This window comes from Macrobrachium nipponense, chromosome 7, assembly GCF_015104395.2.
Source record: "Macrobrachium nipponense isolate FS-2020 chromosome 7, ASM1510439v2, whole genome shotgun sequence".
Lineage (NCBI taxonomy): Eukaryota > Metazoa > Arthropoda > Malacostraca > Decapoda > Palaemonidae > Macrobrachium > Macrobrachium nipponense.
Genome location: NC_061109.1, coordinates 11,951,532 through 11,973,021, shown reverse-complemented (window position 1 = coordinate 11,973,021; position 21,490 = coordinate 11,951,532). Strand labels below are relative to the sequence as shown.

Genomic DNA, 21,490 nt, shown 5'->3' with positions numbered 1-21,490 from the left:
ACCTTTTATATATCCCTAACTATAAGCTACCAATCAGTCAAAGGGGCCGAATCGTTAGATCAGTTAATTGAAGAAATGAAACAAGATGGTGTAATAGTACCTTCTAAATCACCATATAATTCACCTCTCTTATTAGTTCCAAGAAAGAGGGCACTTGGAGAATGGTAATAGATTATCGGAAATTAAATTCACACACCATTCCAGATAGGATGCCAATGCCAGTTATAAATGATATGTTAGCTCAATTAGGTGAGCAAAGATATTTACGTCATTAGACTTGCTTAGTGGATATTGGCAAGTACCTTTAGACGAAGAATCCAAGCCCTTGACAGCTTTTAGTACTCATAAGGAACATTTACAGTTTGAAGTCATGCCCTTTGGTCTTACATCAGCCCCACTAACATTTACTCGATTAATGCTCCAAATCTTAGGAGACATAGAGGATGTTTCAGTATACTTAGATGATGTGGTCATTTCTAGTAAGGACTTGGATAGTCACTTTAAGACATTAGAAACATGTTAGAAAGACTTAAGAGCGCAGGATTAAAGATAAAGATAAGAAATGTCAATTCATGATGAAATCATTAGAATATTTAGGACATGTCATCAGTGAGAATGGACTGCGTATGCAGGAAGGTAAAATAAAGGCAATTGTAGCATATCCAGCCCCAAGTAACTTGAAAGCCTTAAGAAGATTCTTGGGGATGGTTGGCTACTATCGCCCTTTTATTAAGGGATTTGCCACTATAGCCAAACCATTAACAGATTTAACAAAGAAGGATGTAATTTATGAATGGAAGCCAGAACATGAAAGAAGCTTTTCCAAACACTCAAGGAAATGATGACAAGAAATCCAATTTTAGTGTATCCAGATTTCTCAAAAGAATTTTACTTAGCCTGCGATGCTTCTAGTACAGGTGTAGGTGCAGTTTTAATGCAACAAGGAAAAACCAGAATGAGAGCAGTATATTATGCAAGTAGAGTTTTGAATGCTGCAGAAAGAAATTATAGCACTACCGAACGAGAGTGCTTAGCTCTTTATTGGGGATTACGTAAGTTTAGGCATATATTGCTAGGACATAAAGTCAATGTGCTTACAGATCACAAACCTATTTGTGATCTATTTAAGAAAAGAGCATTCACAAATAATATGAAGTTTAACAGATGGTTCATAAGTGTATTAGAATTTACCCCAGAATTTAGATATATCCCAGGAAGATATAACACTATTGCAGATGCTTTGTCAAGGTCGCAAGAAGAAAACGAGAAACAAATCACAACTATACTTTCTGTTTTAGTTGTCAGATCATAGATCTAGATTTAGAAAGAGTTCAGATGCAACAGCAAAAAGATGCTAACATTAGAAAAATAGTGGGTAAATTAATGCAAAATGAGGATGATCAGTCTAAATTTCAGTTAATTAATGGAATTCTATATAAAACATCAGATGAACCGAATGCTTGTTCACGATTGTATGTACCTAACACACTAACCAAAGAAGTATTAGGACTAACACACTCTTACAAGTTGTCAGGACATCCTGGAATAAAGAAAACATGTAGAACAGTCACTAGAAACTATTTTTGGCCGAATTGCAATGAAGAAGCTAAAAGATTTGTTGAAAATTGTCATATCTGTAAACGTACACAAGGGTGACGTTGTAATGTAAAAGCCCCTCTTGAGAAATATCCATCAGAATTAACTCCTTTTCAAGTAGTTTCAATGGATTTGTAGGTCCATTTCCAAACACAACTAGAGGTAATCGTCAGATTTTAGTTTTCATAGATTACTTGACTAGATATGTTGAGATCATTCCAGTCAGAAACAGAGAAGGAACTACTGTAGCAGAAGCTCTGAAATCTAGAATAATTACTAGACATTCATGCCCTCAAACATTATTATCTGATAATGCAGGAGAATTTACTAGTGATTTTGAAGAAATTGTGTGAGTTTTATGAAATTAACAAGTGTCAGGTTACAGCTTATAAACCAAGCTCTAATGGAGCAGTAGAGAGAACAAATCGTAGATAAAAAAAAAAAAAAAAAAAAAAGGATGTACTGAAAACTTTAGTAACTCACAGACTGAAGATTGGGACTTAATGCTAGAAGACGTACAGTTCACTAAATTAATAACTGTAAAGTGAATCTGTTGGGGAAACCCCACACTTTCTGTTATATGGTTATCAGAAAAGAATGCCCAATACCTTATTAGACGAAGCATCCCCACCAAGACATACTTATAATTACGAAGACTACGTTGCATGGAAAACAAGACGGACTTTCGAGACCGTAAAAGGCACAAGGGCTCGATTGAAGGAGTTACATCAAAAGTCTAGTAAGTATTATAATAAGTAATCAACAGTCCCGGAATTAAAAATAGGTCAACAAGTATATGTGCTTAATCACAAAGTTGAAGGACCTAATGTTAAAGTAAGTCCTAAATTTCAAGGTCCATATAGAGTAATAGAAAGATTAAAGTTAAATAAATTTAAGCTAATGCATGAATCAACTTTAAGTGAAACTGTTGCACATTGGAACCATATTAGAATAGTACATTCCGACATTTGGTCAGAACATTTAAAGAATTTTAAAGATTTAAAGGAGTCAAGTAGTAAGGAAAACAGTAACGTAAATGATTCCCATACTTCATCAGCATTAGTGACTCCGAGATACAATTTAAGGAAAAGATAGGACCAAGTGCAACAGGTCAATAACATTGTTGTATAAGGTTTACTGCTTAGAATATATTTGCAGGAAATGGATTACACTATGGCTCATGGTGAGCGATATCTGCATCTCCCTCTTGCAAATCAAGAAGGGAGCAATCCTAAAAGAACATGGTCATGTGAAGATGATACACGACATAGCGGTTGTAACCATCAATATTACAATCATAGAAGAACAGCAACAAGAGCTTAATAGTTTAATGGATAACATTGAATGTCTCATGTCTAATAAACAGAACAATTCTATTCTATTAAAGCTTAGGGAAGATATTAGTCAAGTGTTACCCAAGAGGGTTAACAAAAGATCGTTGTTACCGTTTATTGGCACAGCCTTAAACACTTTGTTTGGTGTAGCTACTGATGGTGATGTAGATAAAGATAGGGCTAGAATAGAAAAATTAGAGTTATGGGCCGCGGAACGAGGTACCATCATGACTAAGGTCATTGATGCAACTAACAAGAACCAGGATTTGATTGTTAAACTAAAGGACTTTGTAAACAATATGGCTCAGAATATTACTACGGAGATAAATGACTTAAACAAGTCACAGTATGTAACTAAGTTATTATTTGAAACAGAAACCTTTTTGTTGAATCATAAGGAACTGCTAAATGCAGTAATGTTAGCCGCTAAAAACATTTTATCACCATACCTCATCAGTCCTAGTGAGTTGCATCTTGTAATTGAAAAATGTATGTTAGATCATCACTTCAAACCGCTGGTGCAAGATGTTCTTACTTACTATAGCTTGATTAGTGCAAAGCGGGTTTCTGATCACATTGTGTTGGTGATACCCTTCAACAATAATGAAGTTAATAACTTAATTTCCATTTACCCTTTCCCAATGCTAGTAAACAACAAGTCAATTGTTTTGAACCAAGGCATAGTACATTTTGCATTGCAACAAAATTCACTTCTGTTGGTGAAACTAAGTGAAAAAGATTTTGATGATTGTATCATGCTGGAAACTAATGAGTTTGTAATATACAGGGTTTTTATCAGCCACTTAACAAGTTGTATTGCATTGAATGATTTGATAATGACAGGAATGGTGAGAATAAACTGAGTATATCCCTTACAGTCCTGATTTCAAAGCTCAAATTTTGTATGATGAAATGGTAGTGTTTTCACAGAATCAAGTAACAGCTAAGGTCACTTGTAGGAATAATCAATCTCAGATAATATTTAACAACATAAAATCCTTTGTGACATCTTGTGAAGTAGTTATTTTGAATTATTTGTACTACAAGCCTACCATTTTTGCTTCTTATACCTTAAATTTATCTAACCATATCAATGTTTTTGATAATGTCAAGGATTTCAAATTATCCAAACTTGAGTTAGAGTCATTTGACAAACTTGAAGCAGCTAATCAATTTTTCCATATGTACAAGACTGACATTTCCCCTATCATGTCCATGATAAATATTGTTTTGTTAGCACTCACCATAGTTGCTTTCATATGTATTGTCAGAGTGTTAGTTGTTAACAACTCAACACCATTAAGTCTTTACTGAAAAATTTGCCTTCAAGTAACTAATATACTAGCATTATTGTATATATATAAAACCATATTTATTTCAACATTGTATTTTTTATGTATAATCATTTTTATAATTTTAGGCATTGAGGTCACTGCCAGTAGGTGGCCGAGTGTTGTTAGGAAACAATAAGAGTCTGTCTAGAAATAGCTAGGGAAAACTTAGTTAGGAAAACCACTGGTAGAATATATATAGTAAAAATAGAGTGATGAAGGATCTACCAGAAGTAAAGGTAGAAAAAGGGAGTAGATGTGTACAGCATAAGTCTGCACGAATAGCAGTTTCGTAAACCAAGACCAAACATTGGCACTTGTTTGGGAAAAACAGTAAGGTGCTAACCTCACCAGAAAAGTTGAACTTTGACTCCTTCAGTGGGTGGTTACCGTCGAGGGACGAAACCAATCAGACGAATCTAGAGGTGGCACCGGAAGTAATGAAAGCCATTCATGAAGAAGTAGGAGGTGTCCTAAAGGACATTTGAGGAGGAGCTAGAAGAAGTAGTTAGGTCGAAACTTCATTTGAAGTGCCAGAGAAAAGTAGTCAAGAACCAGACCTTATACGGGAAGGCTGCGTTCCTTCTCACTCTGTTCCAAGTGTAGTGTAAAGTGTGTAAACTGTGTTTATTCCAATTATAAGTAATTTTTATAGAAGAGGTGTTTAACTTGCCCAGTATCCCAAAGATATACAACCCCTGTTTTTATCATATAAAGTACCTCCTGAGAGACTTAGTGAAGAATAAATAAACTAAATGTTCCTACGAGAGAAGAAACTCAATCGTAACTAGTGATAGATGAAGGTTAGCCCATATGACAAATAACCTTTCAAACATTACCCGTAACAACGAAAACAAAGAAGAAGAAGTGAGAGAATAAGAACTCGTAAGTACGCCACGCAACATAACGAAGAGAACTAAAAATAAAGACTAACCACAACATAAGTGGTCACAACAGCTACAGTCTGCTACAGGAGCAGCCAGTTGCAGACAAGCAAAGAGGGATATTCAAGGATCCGAAGAGAGAAAATTCTAGTGTTATTTGGAGATAAAAGCGTAACAGACTTTATTTTATAATGCCAGAGACGTGCAGTTATTACTTATATTTTATTTCAAGCCGGCCAATGTGTTTTATATTACATAAGCTATTTCAATTTTGCTAGGCGGGGGCTAGCATTGGTTAGGTGGCCGAGCAGTGAAAGGCCTACGGTTTTTTATTAATAATATATTGCCAATATGTTCGCTGTGACCTATGGAATGTGAAGAACAGTGGAGAAGCAATGACCCGAGAGAAGCTGAACAATGAGTTTCTATGGATGGCGTGAGATAAAACTGCTTAGTTGGACAAGTCAATGTACTGAGTTCATGAACTCTTCTCAAAGTGCCTTTGTGAAACTGGTTGCGGCCAGTAAGTGTGAGGCGCTAACAAAGTGTGCGTTCGTATGTGCGTGTGCGCCTCTTCTCTTAATAATGTTTGATACCCAAGTCTATGGGGGGATTTTGATAGAGGCGTCTTTGGAAGAAAGGCAAGATGCCGTGGTGCTCACCGGGAGTTTTTTATGATATAGCACTTTAAGTGTTCTGGCTGCTTGGGTGAGTGTTGAAGTGTTTTAGCCGAAGACTGGCTTGTTACCTATTTGACATTTTTGTGGTAATATTAAATCTTTAATCTCTGATTGTTAAACTTGTGTGTGTACTTACCGGGGTGTTCTTATGTCTTTGAAACAGACGGTTCTGGCAATGGGGGGACCGAAAGGGAGTCCCGATGGATAATAAACATTTTGGTGTGACTATAACTGTTCAGACATTTTTGTTGGGGTTTTAATTGAATTGATTCATTATTTATTCATTGTTAATAAATGTATCTTTTGTAATGCAACTCTCTCATTTTCATTAGCTGTTAGGTGGAGAGAAAGAGGTGAAGAGAGAGAGAGAGAGAGAGAGAGAGAGAAAGAGGTGAAGAGAGAGAGAGAGAGACCTTACCTTACAGACCTTACAGTTCGTTCGGGTTGCCCCTGGTCCCTCAGTGTGAGGCGCCTCTAATGTCTACCAGAGAGTTGCTAGTACATCTTCCGGTATATTTTGCATCTTCCAATCTTGGATGGTCTGGGATGCAGTTTAGATATTTGTCGAGCTTATTCTTAAACACATCTACGCTCACTCCTGATATATTCCTCAGATGAGCTGGCAACGCATTGAATAGTACGCTGCATTATCGATGCCGGTGGTGCGTTTAGTGGATTAATGTTCGGTGTGCTTTCCTTATTTTTCCTGGTATAGTTTTGGGAACTATTAATCTACCTCTGCTTGCTCTTTCTGATATTTTTAGTTCCATGATATTTTCTGTTATTCCTTCTATCTGTTCCATGCCTGAATTATCATGTAGCGTTCTCTTCTCCTTTCTAGACTATATAATTTTAAGGATTGTAGTCTTTCCCAGTAGTCTAGGTCCTTAACTTCTTCTATTCTAGCTGTAAAGGACCTTTGTACACTCTCTATTTGTGCAATATCCTTTTGATAGTGTGGGTACCATATCTATTGCAATATTCAAGTGGACTACGAACATATGTTTTTATAAAGCATAAATCATGTGTTCAGCTTTTCTTGTTTTGAAGTGCCGTAACAACATTCCCATTTTTGCTTTACATTTTGCCAATAGAATAGCTATTTGATCATTGCATAACATGTTCCTATTCATCATCACACCAAGGTCTTTTAACTGCTTCCTTATTTGTGATTGTCTCATTATTAGGTCCCCTATATGCATATAGCTTTCCTTCTCTGTCTCCATAATTTATTGATTCAAATTTATCAGAGTTAAATACCATCCTATTTACCTCTGCCCAGTCATATACTTTGTTAAGGTCTCTTTGTAGAGCGTTCCTATCTTCATCACAAGTAATTTCTCTACTTATTCTTGTGTCATCAGCGAAACAATCATAATAACAAACAATATTGCAGCTAGCACCGTACCTTGTGGCACACCGGATATTACCTTGGTTTCATCCGATTTCTCATCGTTTGCAATAACTATCTGTTTTCTGTTGTGTAAAAATTCTTTTAACCATCTTCCTATTTTATCTACGATATTGTGTTTTCTAATTTTCTTTGCTAATATATTATGGTCTACTTTGTCAAAAGCTTTTGCAAAGTCTAGATAAACCACATCTGTTTCATTTCCGCTTTTCATATTTTTGAATATGTTCTCACGGTGGACTAACAGTTGGGTTTGTGTACTTTTTCCGGGTACGAAACCGTGTTGTCCTATATTAACAAATATTTTATTAAATGTTTCATAATATTTTTCTTCATATACCCTTTTCATACACTTTCATAATATGTGATGTTAGACTCACAGGCCTATAATTACTTGCCTCAAGTCTTGATCCACTTTTGAAAGTAGGGGTGATATATGCTAATTTGTGCTCATCATAAATCTTGCCTGAGAGAGAGAGAGAGAGAGAGAGAAAGAGGTGAAGAGAGAGAGAGAGAGAAAGAGGTGAAGAGAGAGAGAGGAGTTGCAGAGAGAGAGAGAGAGAGAGAGAGAGAGAGAGAGAGAGAGGGGCTGGTGTGTATTAGTTTGTCTTGACGCTCGAGTTACACGTTTACCAAATAAATAATGGGGAAATGTCTTCATTACACACACACACACACACACACATATATATATATATATATATATATATATATATATATATATATATATATATATATATATATATGTGTGTGTGTGTGTGTGTGTGTGTAATATACATTTTTCGTAGTTAAACGAAACCTGCAATGGAGACGAAACATGCATAGTACATTTATTTATTTTTTATTTATTTATTTATTTATTTATTTATACATGGTGTGTGTGTGTGCGTGAGGACCTGCCTAAGAGGATCACAGGGGAAGGATATATATATATATATATATATATATATATATATATATATATATATATATATATATATATATATATATATATATAATGTGTGTGTATGTATGTATATAGGAGTCATATCACATTACCGTGATTCATATACACACATTGAGCTACAAATGTCCTTCAGTATCTAATTCGCTTTACCTCGGAATTAATATATTTTCATATATGTTTAACCGAAGGGGAATTTTTTAGTTGAAAAGAGATTTGTCGGCTGCCAGGCCCGAACCATCGAAACCAACAAACCCAGGACGACAGTGAAGCTTTAACCCACACTGCCAATGCAAGAGGCTATAAGTTTATGCCTCCTCTCCACTACAAATACCTGTCACTCTCAGGTGTTCGTTGTTATTGTCAAGATAAAAGATTGATAAACTGTGAACATATATGTGCCTGACAAATTTTAAGCCTTTCCAGGTGTTTATTGTCCTATCTCTCTCTCTCTCTCTCACTCTCTCTCTCTTTCTTACTTGCGCACACAAATACATACATGCGCGTGTGCACACACACACACATATATATATCACAAAATCCAGGTAAGAAGAAGACCGGGATAATACCTGTAGAGAGGGTATGAAAGCTTTTAGGCCTAAATATATTTAGGGGTGGAGGGGGAGGCCTGTTTTAGGGGGTAGGGGTTGTCTGGTAGGACCCTCATCTTGCCTCTTCAGGGGGTGGAGGTGGGGGTAGGGGACGGGGCCGCGCATTTATGAAAGAATCTCGAGGTGAGAGTTGATCCTAAGAATTCAGTCCTACTGCTGTCGGGGTTCTTCACTTCCAAGTCACTTTGATTCTAAGTAATGCAGATATGTTAAGCTTAGACAGAAGCATATATATATATATATATATATATATATATATATATATATATATATATATATATATCTTATATACACCCCCCCCCCCCCCAACAATTTTGAAACCCCGGTTGTACCAATACATCCCTAATTAATCCCCCTTCCATCCACCCAATTATTACAAGTCTCTGCCATAAAAGGGTTCCATTTTCTATGATATTTATTTTTCCCGTTTTCTGTGATATTCGGCGGCGGCGACTGAGAACGACGATCTCCATTGATGATCAAGAGGAAGTTTTTTTTCTGTTATTATTATTAGTACTATTATTATTATTATTATATTATTATTATTTTATTCTATTCAGTATCAACTGCCTCCTCCCCCTCCTCTTCCATTGAGTCTTCTTCTTTTATCTCTCGGTTGAGAGAGAGAGTTTGAGTTCAATTTTGAGTTCAAGGTAAGTTATAAGCCCTTTACTAATAATAGTTTAAGGTATATTTGGTGTTTTAACTATTGAAAAGGCAGTTATAAGTGTTTTAAAAGGCGTCTCAAATATTTGAGAATTTTAGCTATTCGCGGGCAGTTGTGACCCTTAACCCCCTCATATACCGGGGGCGTCTACTATCTGGTTATTTTCAATAGCACATCTTAGATCATCCTTGACTCACACTAAAAAGCGATACATGAAAGATGAATAGTGCAGAGGAAATAAGTGTATTATTACTCATACTGGATAAAATGCTAAAATTCCCAAGACTGATTCTGTACCAAAATAAAAACAAACAAAAACACATTGGTGTAGAGAAAAACCGAATAAGTGCTGTGACTTTTATTTCCTCGTTAGCTTGTTGGCGCATACTACGCGTGCTGGACCCTGGCTCTGCTCTCTCCCCTGCAGGCGGAAGGTAGATGTCTCCCCAAAACCCTCCCGTTCCTCTACCTACCCGGCCCACAACCAGGGCGGATAAATCGGTTTGCAGAGAGTGGGTAGTTTTGTCACGTTTTCCACATTTCCTTTCTTTGAATAGTACGTTCAATGGAAACTTGTGGAAATAATGAAAAATCTGAATTTATATCACATGAACAGTTGAGCTTCCTTTCTCACACTGTAAATTAGAAAGAGAAGCATGTGGTGCATTCACATAGTTATTTATTAGCCAGACTTATTGTCTTCAGCTCTTAAAACTTTCTCTGGCAAAGATTAATGACAAAGTAAGCTATGATTTTCATCTGATGCCCAGTGAGATAACAATAAAGCACATAGCACAGTCAAAACTATTTATGTAAATATTTTCTAGGATGTATTGTTTAGTTGTCCCTCAGGTTACGAGGAACGTTTTGCTTATTGAAACATTTAAACATCTTCACCTGAAGCTGGTCTTGGGAACAAAGCCGGATCCATTAGTTCATAACTTGTTCAACTGAAATTGGATCATTGTAACTAGAAACAAATATTCTAAGAAAAGTTAGAAAATGAAAAGAAAAACCAAACGCTCAACAAAGACTGTGTCACAGCAACTTCACACTCAATATATTAAGCCTAATTGCAACTCTCTGAAACTTGCATTGAAAAAGAGCGCTTGATTAAATTAACAATTCTTAAGACTAAAACAGATATTCATATCTTAGTTCTAAGCTGAAGCCCTCACATTCTCCTTTTGATAACCGAGTCACATGATAAGAATTATCTGAATCATCCATCGTTTTGAAAATGAACTGTATCGGCATTAAAGACTAAATGGATGAGAGATTTTGCATTGCCTATCGAGAGCATAATATTTCATTATTTGTTAACAGGTAGTTTCCAATTCACAGTCATGAGACAGCTACACTACTGGACCGTTTTTAGAAAATTGTGGCTTTTCACAAAAAATGAATCAGCAAGTAAATCACAGTTTTTAATATGAAGACATTTGTAACGTCATTACCAGAGTATTTAAGAGATGAAATGATCACACTAAGAAACCCTAAATGTGGATTGAATAGCCATTTCCCGACAGGAAAATGTGAATGCAAACTCATTCACCGTCCAATAGCTATAACCTCTGCGAGGACAATTTTAGCTCCCTAAAGTCTTCCAGCCCATCACATAACTTTACAATCTTTCCTGTCCTTTTTCTTGGTCTTCTTGCTCTTCTTCTTCTTCTTCTTCTCGTGTTTTTTCTTCTTCCCATCACCGGAGTTCTCTCCACTGCTGGCAGCAGAGGCAAATTTCTTGTTTGGGTTGTCGTGATCTTCAGGTGCATCCTTGAAACCTACGGGGTCATCACTGCTGCTGGTGCTGCTGCTTGAGGAACCTCGACGGCTTTCATCGCTCGTTGTCGTCGTCTCTCCTAGGTGGTGGTCGCCCTCTCGGCCTGAGGCTGACAGACCGACATTTTCTGTCAGGGCGTCTTTGAATTCACTCCACGGCTCCTCACCGACTAGTCCTACAGCAGCTGGGTCGTCGTCATTCTCCAGGGCATCGTGGAACTCGACATCCGCTACCTCGTGTGGCTCAGGGATGCCTGGATAGGTCGTGTCCTCTTCATGGACGTCAAGGAATTCTGTGACCACAATTTCAACCGGTCCGTATTTGGTTGTGTCTGTGTCATCAACTGTCCTGTCCAGAGTTTCGCTTCGACTCTCCAGTTCTCCCCTTCTCTCTTCTCTCTCCTCTTGCTGCTTCTCTGCTCTGCTGGGCTCACCGTCATCACCGCTGCTGCTGTTACTGCTACTGCTACTGCTACTGCTGCTAGAGGTACGTCTGGTCTTCGTGTCCTCTCTCTTCCTTTCTTCCTCTTCTATCCTTCTGGTTGATTCCTCCATCTCCTGGGCGAGTTTTCTGTCCATCCATTGTCCTTCTTCCATCGAGGAGCTTTCCAGTCTCTTCTGCGCCTGGAAATTTTCTTCTATCTGCAAGTGTCAGAGTAAACAATCAAATGGTTTGTGAATAGTTCCTACAATGCCCATGGCCGTGAATGTAAAAAGAAACGTGATAAGTAAGGGAAATAAAGAAGCTAAAGAAAAACTGATAAACTAAAGGAAATAGACAAAATAAACCAAGATAACCTTTAAAAGTTGATACAGTACTGTTTAGGGGGGCAAGTTTGAATGGAATTATCTCATTGTTATTACTTCAGTAAGAGTAATATCATTTGTTAGTATTTCTGTTATCAAATGCTCTGCAAAAATAAGCTTCATATCGAAGGGATCCTTGTCACCCTTTCAGGAAGTGCAAGCAATCACAATTTTATTATCAGGAAGTGCAAGCAAGCACAATTTTATGATAAGAATTAGTAGAAGTGCATTATTCATACATGTATACATGAAGACATGAGATATGAAAATTTTAGAATCGCGAATAAGTAGGAACAAAGCATGACGCAATAAAAAAAAATAAAAAAGTTTTAAATTCAAAACACGTTTTTATTAAAATGCACTGAAAATTAATAATTGGTTTTTCGTGACACGCCAGGATTTTCTTACGATTAATCATGTCTACAAAAATAAAAGCCTGGGCCCCAAATGCTACAAATTTTTTTTTTTTAATATTTCTTTCCTTGTAGCATTTCTTTCCATGTTTGGCGCCCACAGAAGCCTACGGGATTCCCAGAGGCCTTCAGAAGCCCAAGAAGCCTACGGGAATCCCATAAGCCTTAAGAATTCCTAGAAGCCTCCAGAATTCCCAGAAGCCTCCAGAATTCCCAGAAGCCTCAAGAATTCCCAGAATCTTCCAGAATTTCCATAAGCCTCCAGAATTCCCAGAAGCCTCCAGAATTCCCAGAAGTCTTCAGAATTCCCAGAAGCCTCAAGAATTCCCAGAAGCCTCCAGAATTCCCAGAAGCCTCCGGAATTCCCAGAAGCCTTAAGAATTCCCAGAAGCCTCAAGAATTCCCAGAAGCCTCCGGAAGCGCAAAGAGGCAGAAAGGAGCCAAGGAAATTTGTATAGAAGATGATCATATCCTTTTCCAAAAAGAAGTATTAAAATAATTGTAAGTGAATAATTACGGAAGTGAGTCTAGTGATGTTGCAGAGATCGTGACTCCGTGAGTCTATCGAGGCGAGGAAGTCTTCATGTTTGCGTATGAGTTCCTCCACTTCCTCCACTGACTGTCCTAGGTCTTCAATCCGCAATACTCGTTCTCCAGCGTTCATCCACTCTTCAAGCTCCTTTGCATCTCGTAGGTAAATCTGGTGAAATCAAAAAGTGCTTGATGACACTAGATATTTTGATGAGACTATTCTGCATGCGTCCGTCATTCTAAAAGAGCCCGTTATCCAGACAGCATGGAATATGTATATATTAATTAATATCGACATAGCATAAAGTGTATTAGTAACGACGACACGAAAACCATCAGTAGCGGGAATAAACTTCGCAGAAGAAGGTCACTCACCCTCACATCTAAGTTACACTTATAGATGACGAATCTCGCTTTCCAGACGTTTATCAGGAGGAGACCGCGGGCTTCCAGATTCTCAACTTTCTTTTTTATTTCATCTTGCAATAAAGCCCCATCTCTAACTAGAGCCCAGCCGCTCTCTGTGCACGTCTCAAACGTCTCCCTTTGGCCGTCCAGCTCCGTCTTGTACCGAAGGTGGCGGGAGATGACGAACTCGGAGCCTGACACACTCGAAGGAAGATCGGGTGCTGTTATCTTGATGAGCATTTCATACGACCATGACCTAGTCAAGATAAAAACTCCTTTACATTACTATTTCGTGACTTTTACATGATTTTTAGAAGGGCTTGGACTGGCAAATACACACACACACGCGCGCACACACACACACACACACAGTGGTTTAGAAGGACTATGACTGGCAAACACACACCACTCAGTGGTCCGAAAGCCTGACAGTCATGCAGCTTGTTCCTATTAGAGCAGTGATTCCCAAACTTTTTTTTGGCCATGCTCCATCTAATCACCTCTAAAATCCTGATGCACCCTGTGGTGATATATAATTCTTATATGTTCACGTGGAGGAAGCCTGAAAGGCCATTAATTTGGTTTAAACATTCTAGAATTGGCCCCCTTAAAAATCAAATTAGCACCTGGTGGGGCGTACACCCTACGTTGGGAACCACTGCATTTAGCCTTGCAATTCTGGCGGCCAGTTACAATTTTCAGTATGCTTACAGATAGAAATATTATGAGCTCGACTGTATTCAGTACTTCATTAAACCTTTTGTGCACAGGTATTCTCATAGAATATCAGAGTTTGTACAGCAGCAATGAAATTTAGTTATTGTCGAAAGCTCGATGAACAGACCCTACTTCCATGTAGAGGACAAGAAACCTTGTTTTGCTTGGAGACAAGATCAAAACATCAGAATATCTCTCTCCAGTTGTGGTCCCTTTGGAATGTTATTTTATCTTGTCCTTTCTTGGGTATATTGTTTGTTACCAATACTTCATAAAAGGGTGTAGAGCCTGTTACCTAAGTAAGTTTAAACAGGTAAATCTCTAGTTATTCGAGAGCCAAACCAATCATATAAACTTACTGGTCAGTCACTTCTCTATTATTATTTATCCCTTCTAACATAAAATTACACCGAAAGCTGCCCTGAAATTAGAAAAAATTAGGAGATGAAATGAAAAGGTCTACGTACTGAGGAAAACTAACAGACGGCATTCTTACATTAATGCTTCATACTGATCAGTAAACTCCTGTACTTTCTCTGCAACCTGCAGCTTGCTTCTGCGACCTTCAGACTTCTGGACCAACACGGCAAGCGCTCTGTGGACTTCAGCGAGTTTGGAAGAGATGTGGTTCTCAGCCTGAGGGTGTTTCTCTTTGAGTTCTCTCCCCTCCTGGTCCACTTGACTCACCTGAGAACAAACGACACTCAACGAAATGAGAAGCGAATTGAATTGAATGTAGAAATTAGGCCAAAGGCCGAGCACTGGGACCTATGAGGTCTTTCAGCGCTGAAACGAAAATTGACAGTAAGAGGTCTGAAAAGTGTAACAGGAGGAAAACCTTCAAAGCAGTTGCACTATGGATCAATGTTAGGAGAGGGTTTAGGAAAGTAAGATGGAAGAAAGGGAATATGAAAGGAGGTACAGTAAAAAGAATGAAAGAGGTTGCAGCTAGGGTTCGAAGGGACGCTGCAAGGAGCCTTAAGTAATGACTGCAGTGCACCGCATGAGGTGCACTGACGGCACTATCCCCTACGGGGAAAATAACTACATCTCCATTCTCAAATATTCTATCATAAAGTACACTTACTCTAGCCAGGATTCTAACCCATGCTCTTTTTTTATTTTTTTTTTTTTTTTTTTTTTTTTTTTGTTATTTGACGCATGACAGCCAGTGACATTAACCCCTCAGCCACCAAGATATTACTAAGCACTTGTGGCTTGTTATTTTGGTGTTACAATGTCCTGTTAAGGATTACTGACAAACTACAGGGTGTCCATAAAGTCCCAGTACCATTACAAGCAATAACTACTTGTATCTTGGACACACATTTTATATGTTTATATATAAATGAATACCACAGGATTGTGATAGGCAGAAGGTCAGTACCAAACGCTTTCGTCTTTATTCAAAAATTATCGAGACACAAGAAAACGCCTGAATAAAGGCGAAAGCACTTGGTACTGAATTTCTGCCTATCATTTCCCTGTGGTTTTCGCTTATATAATGAGGTCATGTGCAATATACTGTGATTTTTAAGCATGTATATGTATATACATAAATACATACATATTTATATATATATATATATATATATATATATATATATATATATATATATATATGTAGCCTATGTATTGATACTTTAAGATGATACTCACCTCCTTTCCAATTTCATCATTTTGTTCCTCAAAGATCTTGTGTCGTCTGATCAAGTCTTGAATGGATTCTAAGTCATAATTCTTGTTGACATCAGAAACATAGACTCGCAAGTAACAGACAGCATCATCCTCGTGGATCTCCAACAGAAACACCTGGTGGAGCATAAACAAACACAGTCACTGAATGAATAAGAAACTTGAGAAGTTCAACTTCTGAGTACGAACATGAATTGAGTGTATCTCGTTCGAAACTGATGTTTCAGGTCGAGAGTCAGCCGTTTCCTGTGACTTAAATGTTTTACGAGTTGGATACTGAAGCTAAAGAGATAAAATAGAGTTTATTGACACCTATAACTGCTCTGAAAGTTTAGAAATCAATTGGACCAATTTTTCATGAAGCCGAAGTCTTGTAAAGGAAGTCTCTTCATCTTTGTAAATCGGTTATAAAAGTAAAATTTACACTTAAGATGAACAGCATTGATGGACAAAGAATGTGCATGACGTCTCAAAGTGTATGTAAGGACAAAGACTCAGAGCTACGAAAATACTAAGAGCTCTGAATATGGTGATCTACTACTGAAGTTAGATACAATTTGCAGGATATTTGCACAGAGTAGGAAATGGACAAGACCCATTTTCTTCACTAATGGTTAGCTGTTAACCCTTTTTTGTAGTATTGTATCGCAAGAAGAAGATTTGTCTTCAGGATGATTCTAAAACAGCCAACAAAAGCCTATTGTAATTTCATGGAATGTTGTCCTTCGAACAGACCTTAATCCTGATTTTGTCTAGAATTCTCCTGATCTTCGCATCGAACTCAACCATTTCCTTGACTCCTTCAAGTCCACGAACTTGGTTGTCAACTTCCTGGAACAGCTCAGTCCACTCTTTGGACAGCTCCTCGATTTCATTCTTGACCTCCTCCGACAGCGGTTTGCCCTCATTGTCCGAGTCACTGTCACTAGACTGAAAAATCCAGATAATACTGGTTAATGGGTAACTAACTAAAGAGAGATGGTGAGAGGTTGCATCTAAGGATTTGAAAACAGAACAGCGATGGAAAGACAAAAATTGATGAGTTCAGAGCATGACGACAGAAAACACTTGACCTCCCCATGTTTGATTTTGCTCTTCAGATTCATTGAAAGCAGAGCGGTAAAAACTTGAGCAGAGTACTGAGTAATGAAAACTGACATACCTTAGACACGAGGGTCAAATATAGAATCATGAAATGATGGTCAAATATGCCGTGGTCATTGCATACCAATTCCATGGATTGGGAGGCATGACAACTTCTGGTCATGTGGGTCTCATTAACAAGCTTATGATGAGATAAGCGTTAAAATAGTTTTGAAAGTAAATTATGAATGCACAGGTTATATGTAAAGAAAAAAAAAACTCTTGTGTCTATTATACGCCTATTAAATTCATCCACTAGTACTCCCAACAAGTAAAAGACATTGCTAACTCACGTCTGAACTTGAGCCGCTCTCAGAGTCAGAGCTGCTGCTCTCCACTATCAGCCTGCCGCTCTCAATGACTTTGCTGAAGTCCTCCTTCCGGGATTCTATCTCGGCCTTGACTTGTTCCTGGCTGGCTTTGAGAACGAGAGCCTCCTCAAGACTGCGGGGCTTATCCTTATCCTTGATTGCCGCTTGCAAGTCCTGTGTCCAGTCACGAAGACTCTGAGACTGTCAGAGAGTACGGAAAATAATGCAGATTTATTGCTCAGAAGACAAACCTTTCCCCCATGAACTTCATACATAAGTCCAGCGCCTCCCAGTCACAGTATTTACAATATCTAACGAGTCATTTTCAAGTACAGCACATCAATACTCCCTTAATAGCAAGCGAATCTTCAGTTAAACCAACCTGAATCAAAAGCGTGCACCTTTCAGCAGCTAGAGCCAACTGCTCCTTTCTCTTGGCAATTTTCTTCCGAAGGTTATTCCATCTCTCCATCAGCTGGTTCTCCTCTTGAACAATGTGCTCTGTGTTCTTGCTTCCTTGATAAGTTCTTTGTAGTCTGGTCGATGTTTTGACGGCACCCTAAAATAAAACCACGTGTCTTTCATGATTTAGAAAATAATAGGGAGATATTGACAACAATGGCTCTAAGGTAAGCAGTCTTTTATTTAAACGTAAGTTTTAAGGTAGTGTCAAGTTTACACATTCCATAATGATAATCATTAAGGTTCTCTGTGAAGGATTTGTCCGTAAACCAAGCGAGAAAAAGGCCTGCTCATAGGAAATGAAAATGCAATAGAATAAAGAAATGATGTTGGCTTAGATGAGTGTGCAATTGGTCTGTGCCATTAACACAGAGTTAATCTTATACCACAGCGTTACTTTGATCCAAAGGCGCCGCCGGAGGACGAGATCATGAACTTCTCATGTGCACGGTACCTAAAATCATCCCTAAAAGGGCTTCTTGAGTTGAAGACAAGTCTGAACATCCAGTGAAGTATTGACATTAAGAACTGACTAACATTCACTTTGCCAAAGCCATCGATGCCATTTTTCACTGTCTGAGAGAAATGGCATTCACCTTTCAATCACAAGGGAATCTGAACATCCTCTAATTTTCCAATTGTGGTTGCTTACCTTAAATCAAGCTCAGGGCTTCCTAGGTTTGCAATGGCAACACAGATTTACTTTATCTAAGAACTTTATGGGTAGGGGATTTGGTGGTATTAGTGGGTCTAACTGCAGAGCCATCAGCACCCGAGTGCCAAGACCTCCTGGGTCCAAATGTGGGTAGCGATGGGACCCAGGAACTGACCATGTATTAGTATCTTTGGTCTCAAGGACTCTGTACAACAGTGCAGTAACATCTCCCCGATTTCCACTGTTTCTTAGCAACCTTTCAACCTTGAAGGAGCACTTGCATTTGTTACTTTGATTGTCATCTGATTAGACTTGTAGTTATCATTTTAGGAAAACTAATTACATAATGAATGGCACGAATAAAAGTCAGTAGGTGGAGCTAGCGGGACAAACGTATGCCAATAGATGTGCGACGAGGTCAAACTATTCAGGCAACGAACAGATGAGTGGTTGCATAGGGCGAATGTAAGATCTCTAAAACAAACCATTCCTCGACTTACCTCAACGTGAGCCCCGAGAATAACGAGATCCTTCTCCAGCAGAGTCAGTTTCAACTGCTGAGCCTTGATTGTAGAGATGTCGAACGTTATCTCTTTGCTGATGACTGTCTCCTTTTCACTGATCTGGATGATGTAGTCTGCGACGTCACGGCGGAACAGATGCAATTCACCAGCCTCTTTCAGCTCCCGGGCTGTGACCTCAATGGAATGTAAGAGTCTGTCCCAGGCTCTCCTGAAAGATATGTCACAGATCAGAAGTCAGCCAGAGAGAGAATGATCCTTTGTGATGATAGTGCCTCCGACAAATCTTCAACAAAACTATCAAGTAACTTTGCACCCTCTGGGTCATTCAGACATTTTAGTCCTGTGTAAAACCTGTGGCATTTCGGCATTGTCCCATTTTACCTATGAAGGTTCTGTCCAGTGAGCACAGTCCTTGGCAAACTGGATAGGGACGAAATCAAAATATCCCAAACCAGTAGATCTTTAATGAGAGCTGTGCCAGGAAGAAACCCAGACACAAAAAACTTATGAAACGAGTGTATACACAAAACACACACATATATATATGTGTGTATATATAGATATGTAAATGCATAATATTCTAACAGTGTCTTACTTAAGCTTAGTCTGTCGCCTTTCTACTTGAGAAGCAAAAGCACCTCCCTCGACCATCAGCCTCGTGGCCAATTCTTCGCAGTGCTGGAATCGCTGGCAGCCGCAGGACACTCGCTCCTTCAGGTAGTCAAATTTAATCTGCAGCGACTGAGAGGAAGATACAGGTTAAGTGATGCAGAGACTATTAATCTACACACAATTTCCCTGATGATGTAAACATGATAGAGGTAAGGTTAACTTCAGAATATAGAATCATGAAAGAAAAAAATGTTTGAGTTATCCTGTTAGGAAATCAGCAGAATACGTCAATAGACACTGAGTAATAGACAATTTCTGAAGCAAAGTAAAACCATATGATAGATTCAAGGATGGCCCTATTGTGGGGGGGTGCCGGGGAGGGGGCGGGTGATTGTTACCCACCTTCAATGTTGATTTTGAGCTGATTAAAAATGGACACAATTTGCTGATTAAATACACACCTATACAGTGTGTGTGTATATATGCATGTACATATGTATGCAATAAGCAAGAATCGATGTATATGACACACCCACACACAAACATACATAGGCCTGTACCAACTTAAATATGGAGTTAGTAAAAATAGGCAGACAAACTACCAGTATATGAAATATATGAAATCAATGTGAAATGACCGATTCGCTTAGGATCAATTGATCCCTGAGGGCTAGTATTATACACGGTGAAACAGTGATTCATCTACACTGTTTAGCCGTGTTTGGTGCTGGTCTCTTGGGGGTCAAATATATTTCGTAGAAATACTTTGTCACAGGGAAATATCACGCATGGATTTATATATCAGTTCATTCTCTATTTGGCATTTCCACTCATACACACACACACACACACACACACACACACACACACACACATATATATTAATATCTATATATATATATATATATATATAATGTATATGTATATATATCCCATATATATATATATATATATTGTGACGTTTATAGATCGTTCCGTCTACCCAGATATTAATTAATTAATTTGATTCGGAAAATGGCAGCCATTTCCTCCAAATATCAGCTGATTTTTAGGAAACGCGGGAACCAAAACCCGCCAGCCAGAGGTAGAGAGTTCCCCAGTTTTGGGGGGAATATAGTCTTTTGTCAGCTTTAGGGATGTATCTCAAAAGGGAAGGATGTAGGCAGATTGGTACTTCTTAGACCTATATCTTAAACTCTTTTTCCTGTGACCCCTCTGCTGGCTGTATGTTTTGTTTCCAGGATTTGCCTTGCTCGTGGGGGGTCAAGCTGACTCCCAACACCCAAGCAAAACGCCTGCCATCGTCCCCAGTCGCCTTGAGACGTGACCTCGGACGGATGTCCAACCACCTGCCTTCCTGTTAGGCCTATCCAGGGCGTGAGTGGCGCGCCGATCGACCCAGGCCTCAGACAAAGCCAGGCCATGCTTTTCTACAAAGAGCCACTGAACACAACATCCAGGTACGTCTTGTGAAACAGCATATTGCCAGTCCCTTATCACCTATTATCTATTTGATCCTCGTTTTCCCAATTCAATTTCCAACCCAAAAAGAACTCATCCTTTTGTTCCCTCTCACTGCCTCATGGCCGCATGCTTCCCCTTGTGTGATCGTCCCAGACGAATGAAGTCATTGCATACCTCAGTGAAACATTAAACAGTTCCTTTTCCCTAGTGTTAGAGAACTAACCAATTGAAATGGGGCAATAAATCCTTTTTTCTTTTATCTTGTCTAATCTGGGATTCTTTTCCAGATTCCATGAGTCACGTGCCCAGTCTCTCTGCCCGCAAGTGTTGCATTACCCAAGTTTATGAAACCAGCTTGAATTAATCCATTTTGAGCCAGCTATTATCCATTTGCGAGAGATATATAAGTCCCAACGTGTGGACGCTGCATTTACCTTCTCCAGGCCAGTAAGGGCCTTTTGTAAATAAATAGCTGTAAAGTAACGAGCTGAGTTTTCTGGCGACCTATT

The 21,490-nt window shown here is 38.6% G+C and overlaps 1 protein-coding gene across 1 annotated transcript in view; it reads right to left on the bottom strand.

Moving 5' to 3' along the window:
- Window positions 1-9,800: 9,800 nt before the first annotated feature.
- Window positions 9,801-21,490, bottom strand: part of LOC135217197 (spectrin beta chain-like) — a 64,989-nt gene continuing 53,299 nt past the window's right edge. Inside the window, exons 27-36 of the mRNA XM_064252925.1 lie at window positions 19,501-19,646; window positions 18,882-19,113; window positions 17,647-17,823; window positions 17,247-17,465; window positions 16,546-16,740; window positions 15,775-15,927; window positions 14,612-14,802; window positions 13,366-13,654; window positions 12,977-13,159; window positions 9,801-11,881 (exon numbers count right to left, since the gene is read on the bottom strand). Of these exons, the coding sequence (XP_064108995.1) occupies window positions 11,072-11,881; window positions 12,977-13,159; window positions 13,366-13,654; window positions 14,612-14,802; window positions 15,775-15,927; window positions 16,546-16,740; window positions 17,247-17,465; window positions 17,647-17,823; window positions 18,882-19,113; window positions 19,501-19,646 (2,595 nt within the window). The 3' untranslated portion in view covers window positions 9,801-11,071. The remainder of the gene's footprint in view (window positions 11,882-12,976; window positions 13,160-13,365; window positions 13,655-14,611; window positions 14,803-15,774; window positions 15,928-16,545; window positions 16,741-17,246; window positions 17,466-17,646; window positions 17,824-18,881; window positions 19,114-19,500; window positions 19,647-21,490) is intronic.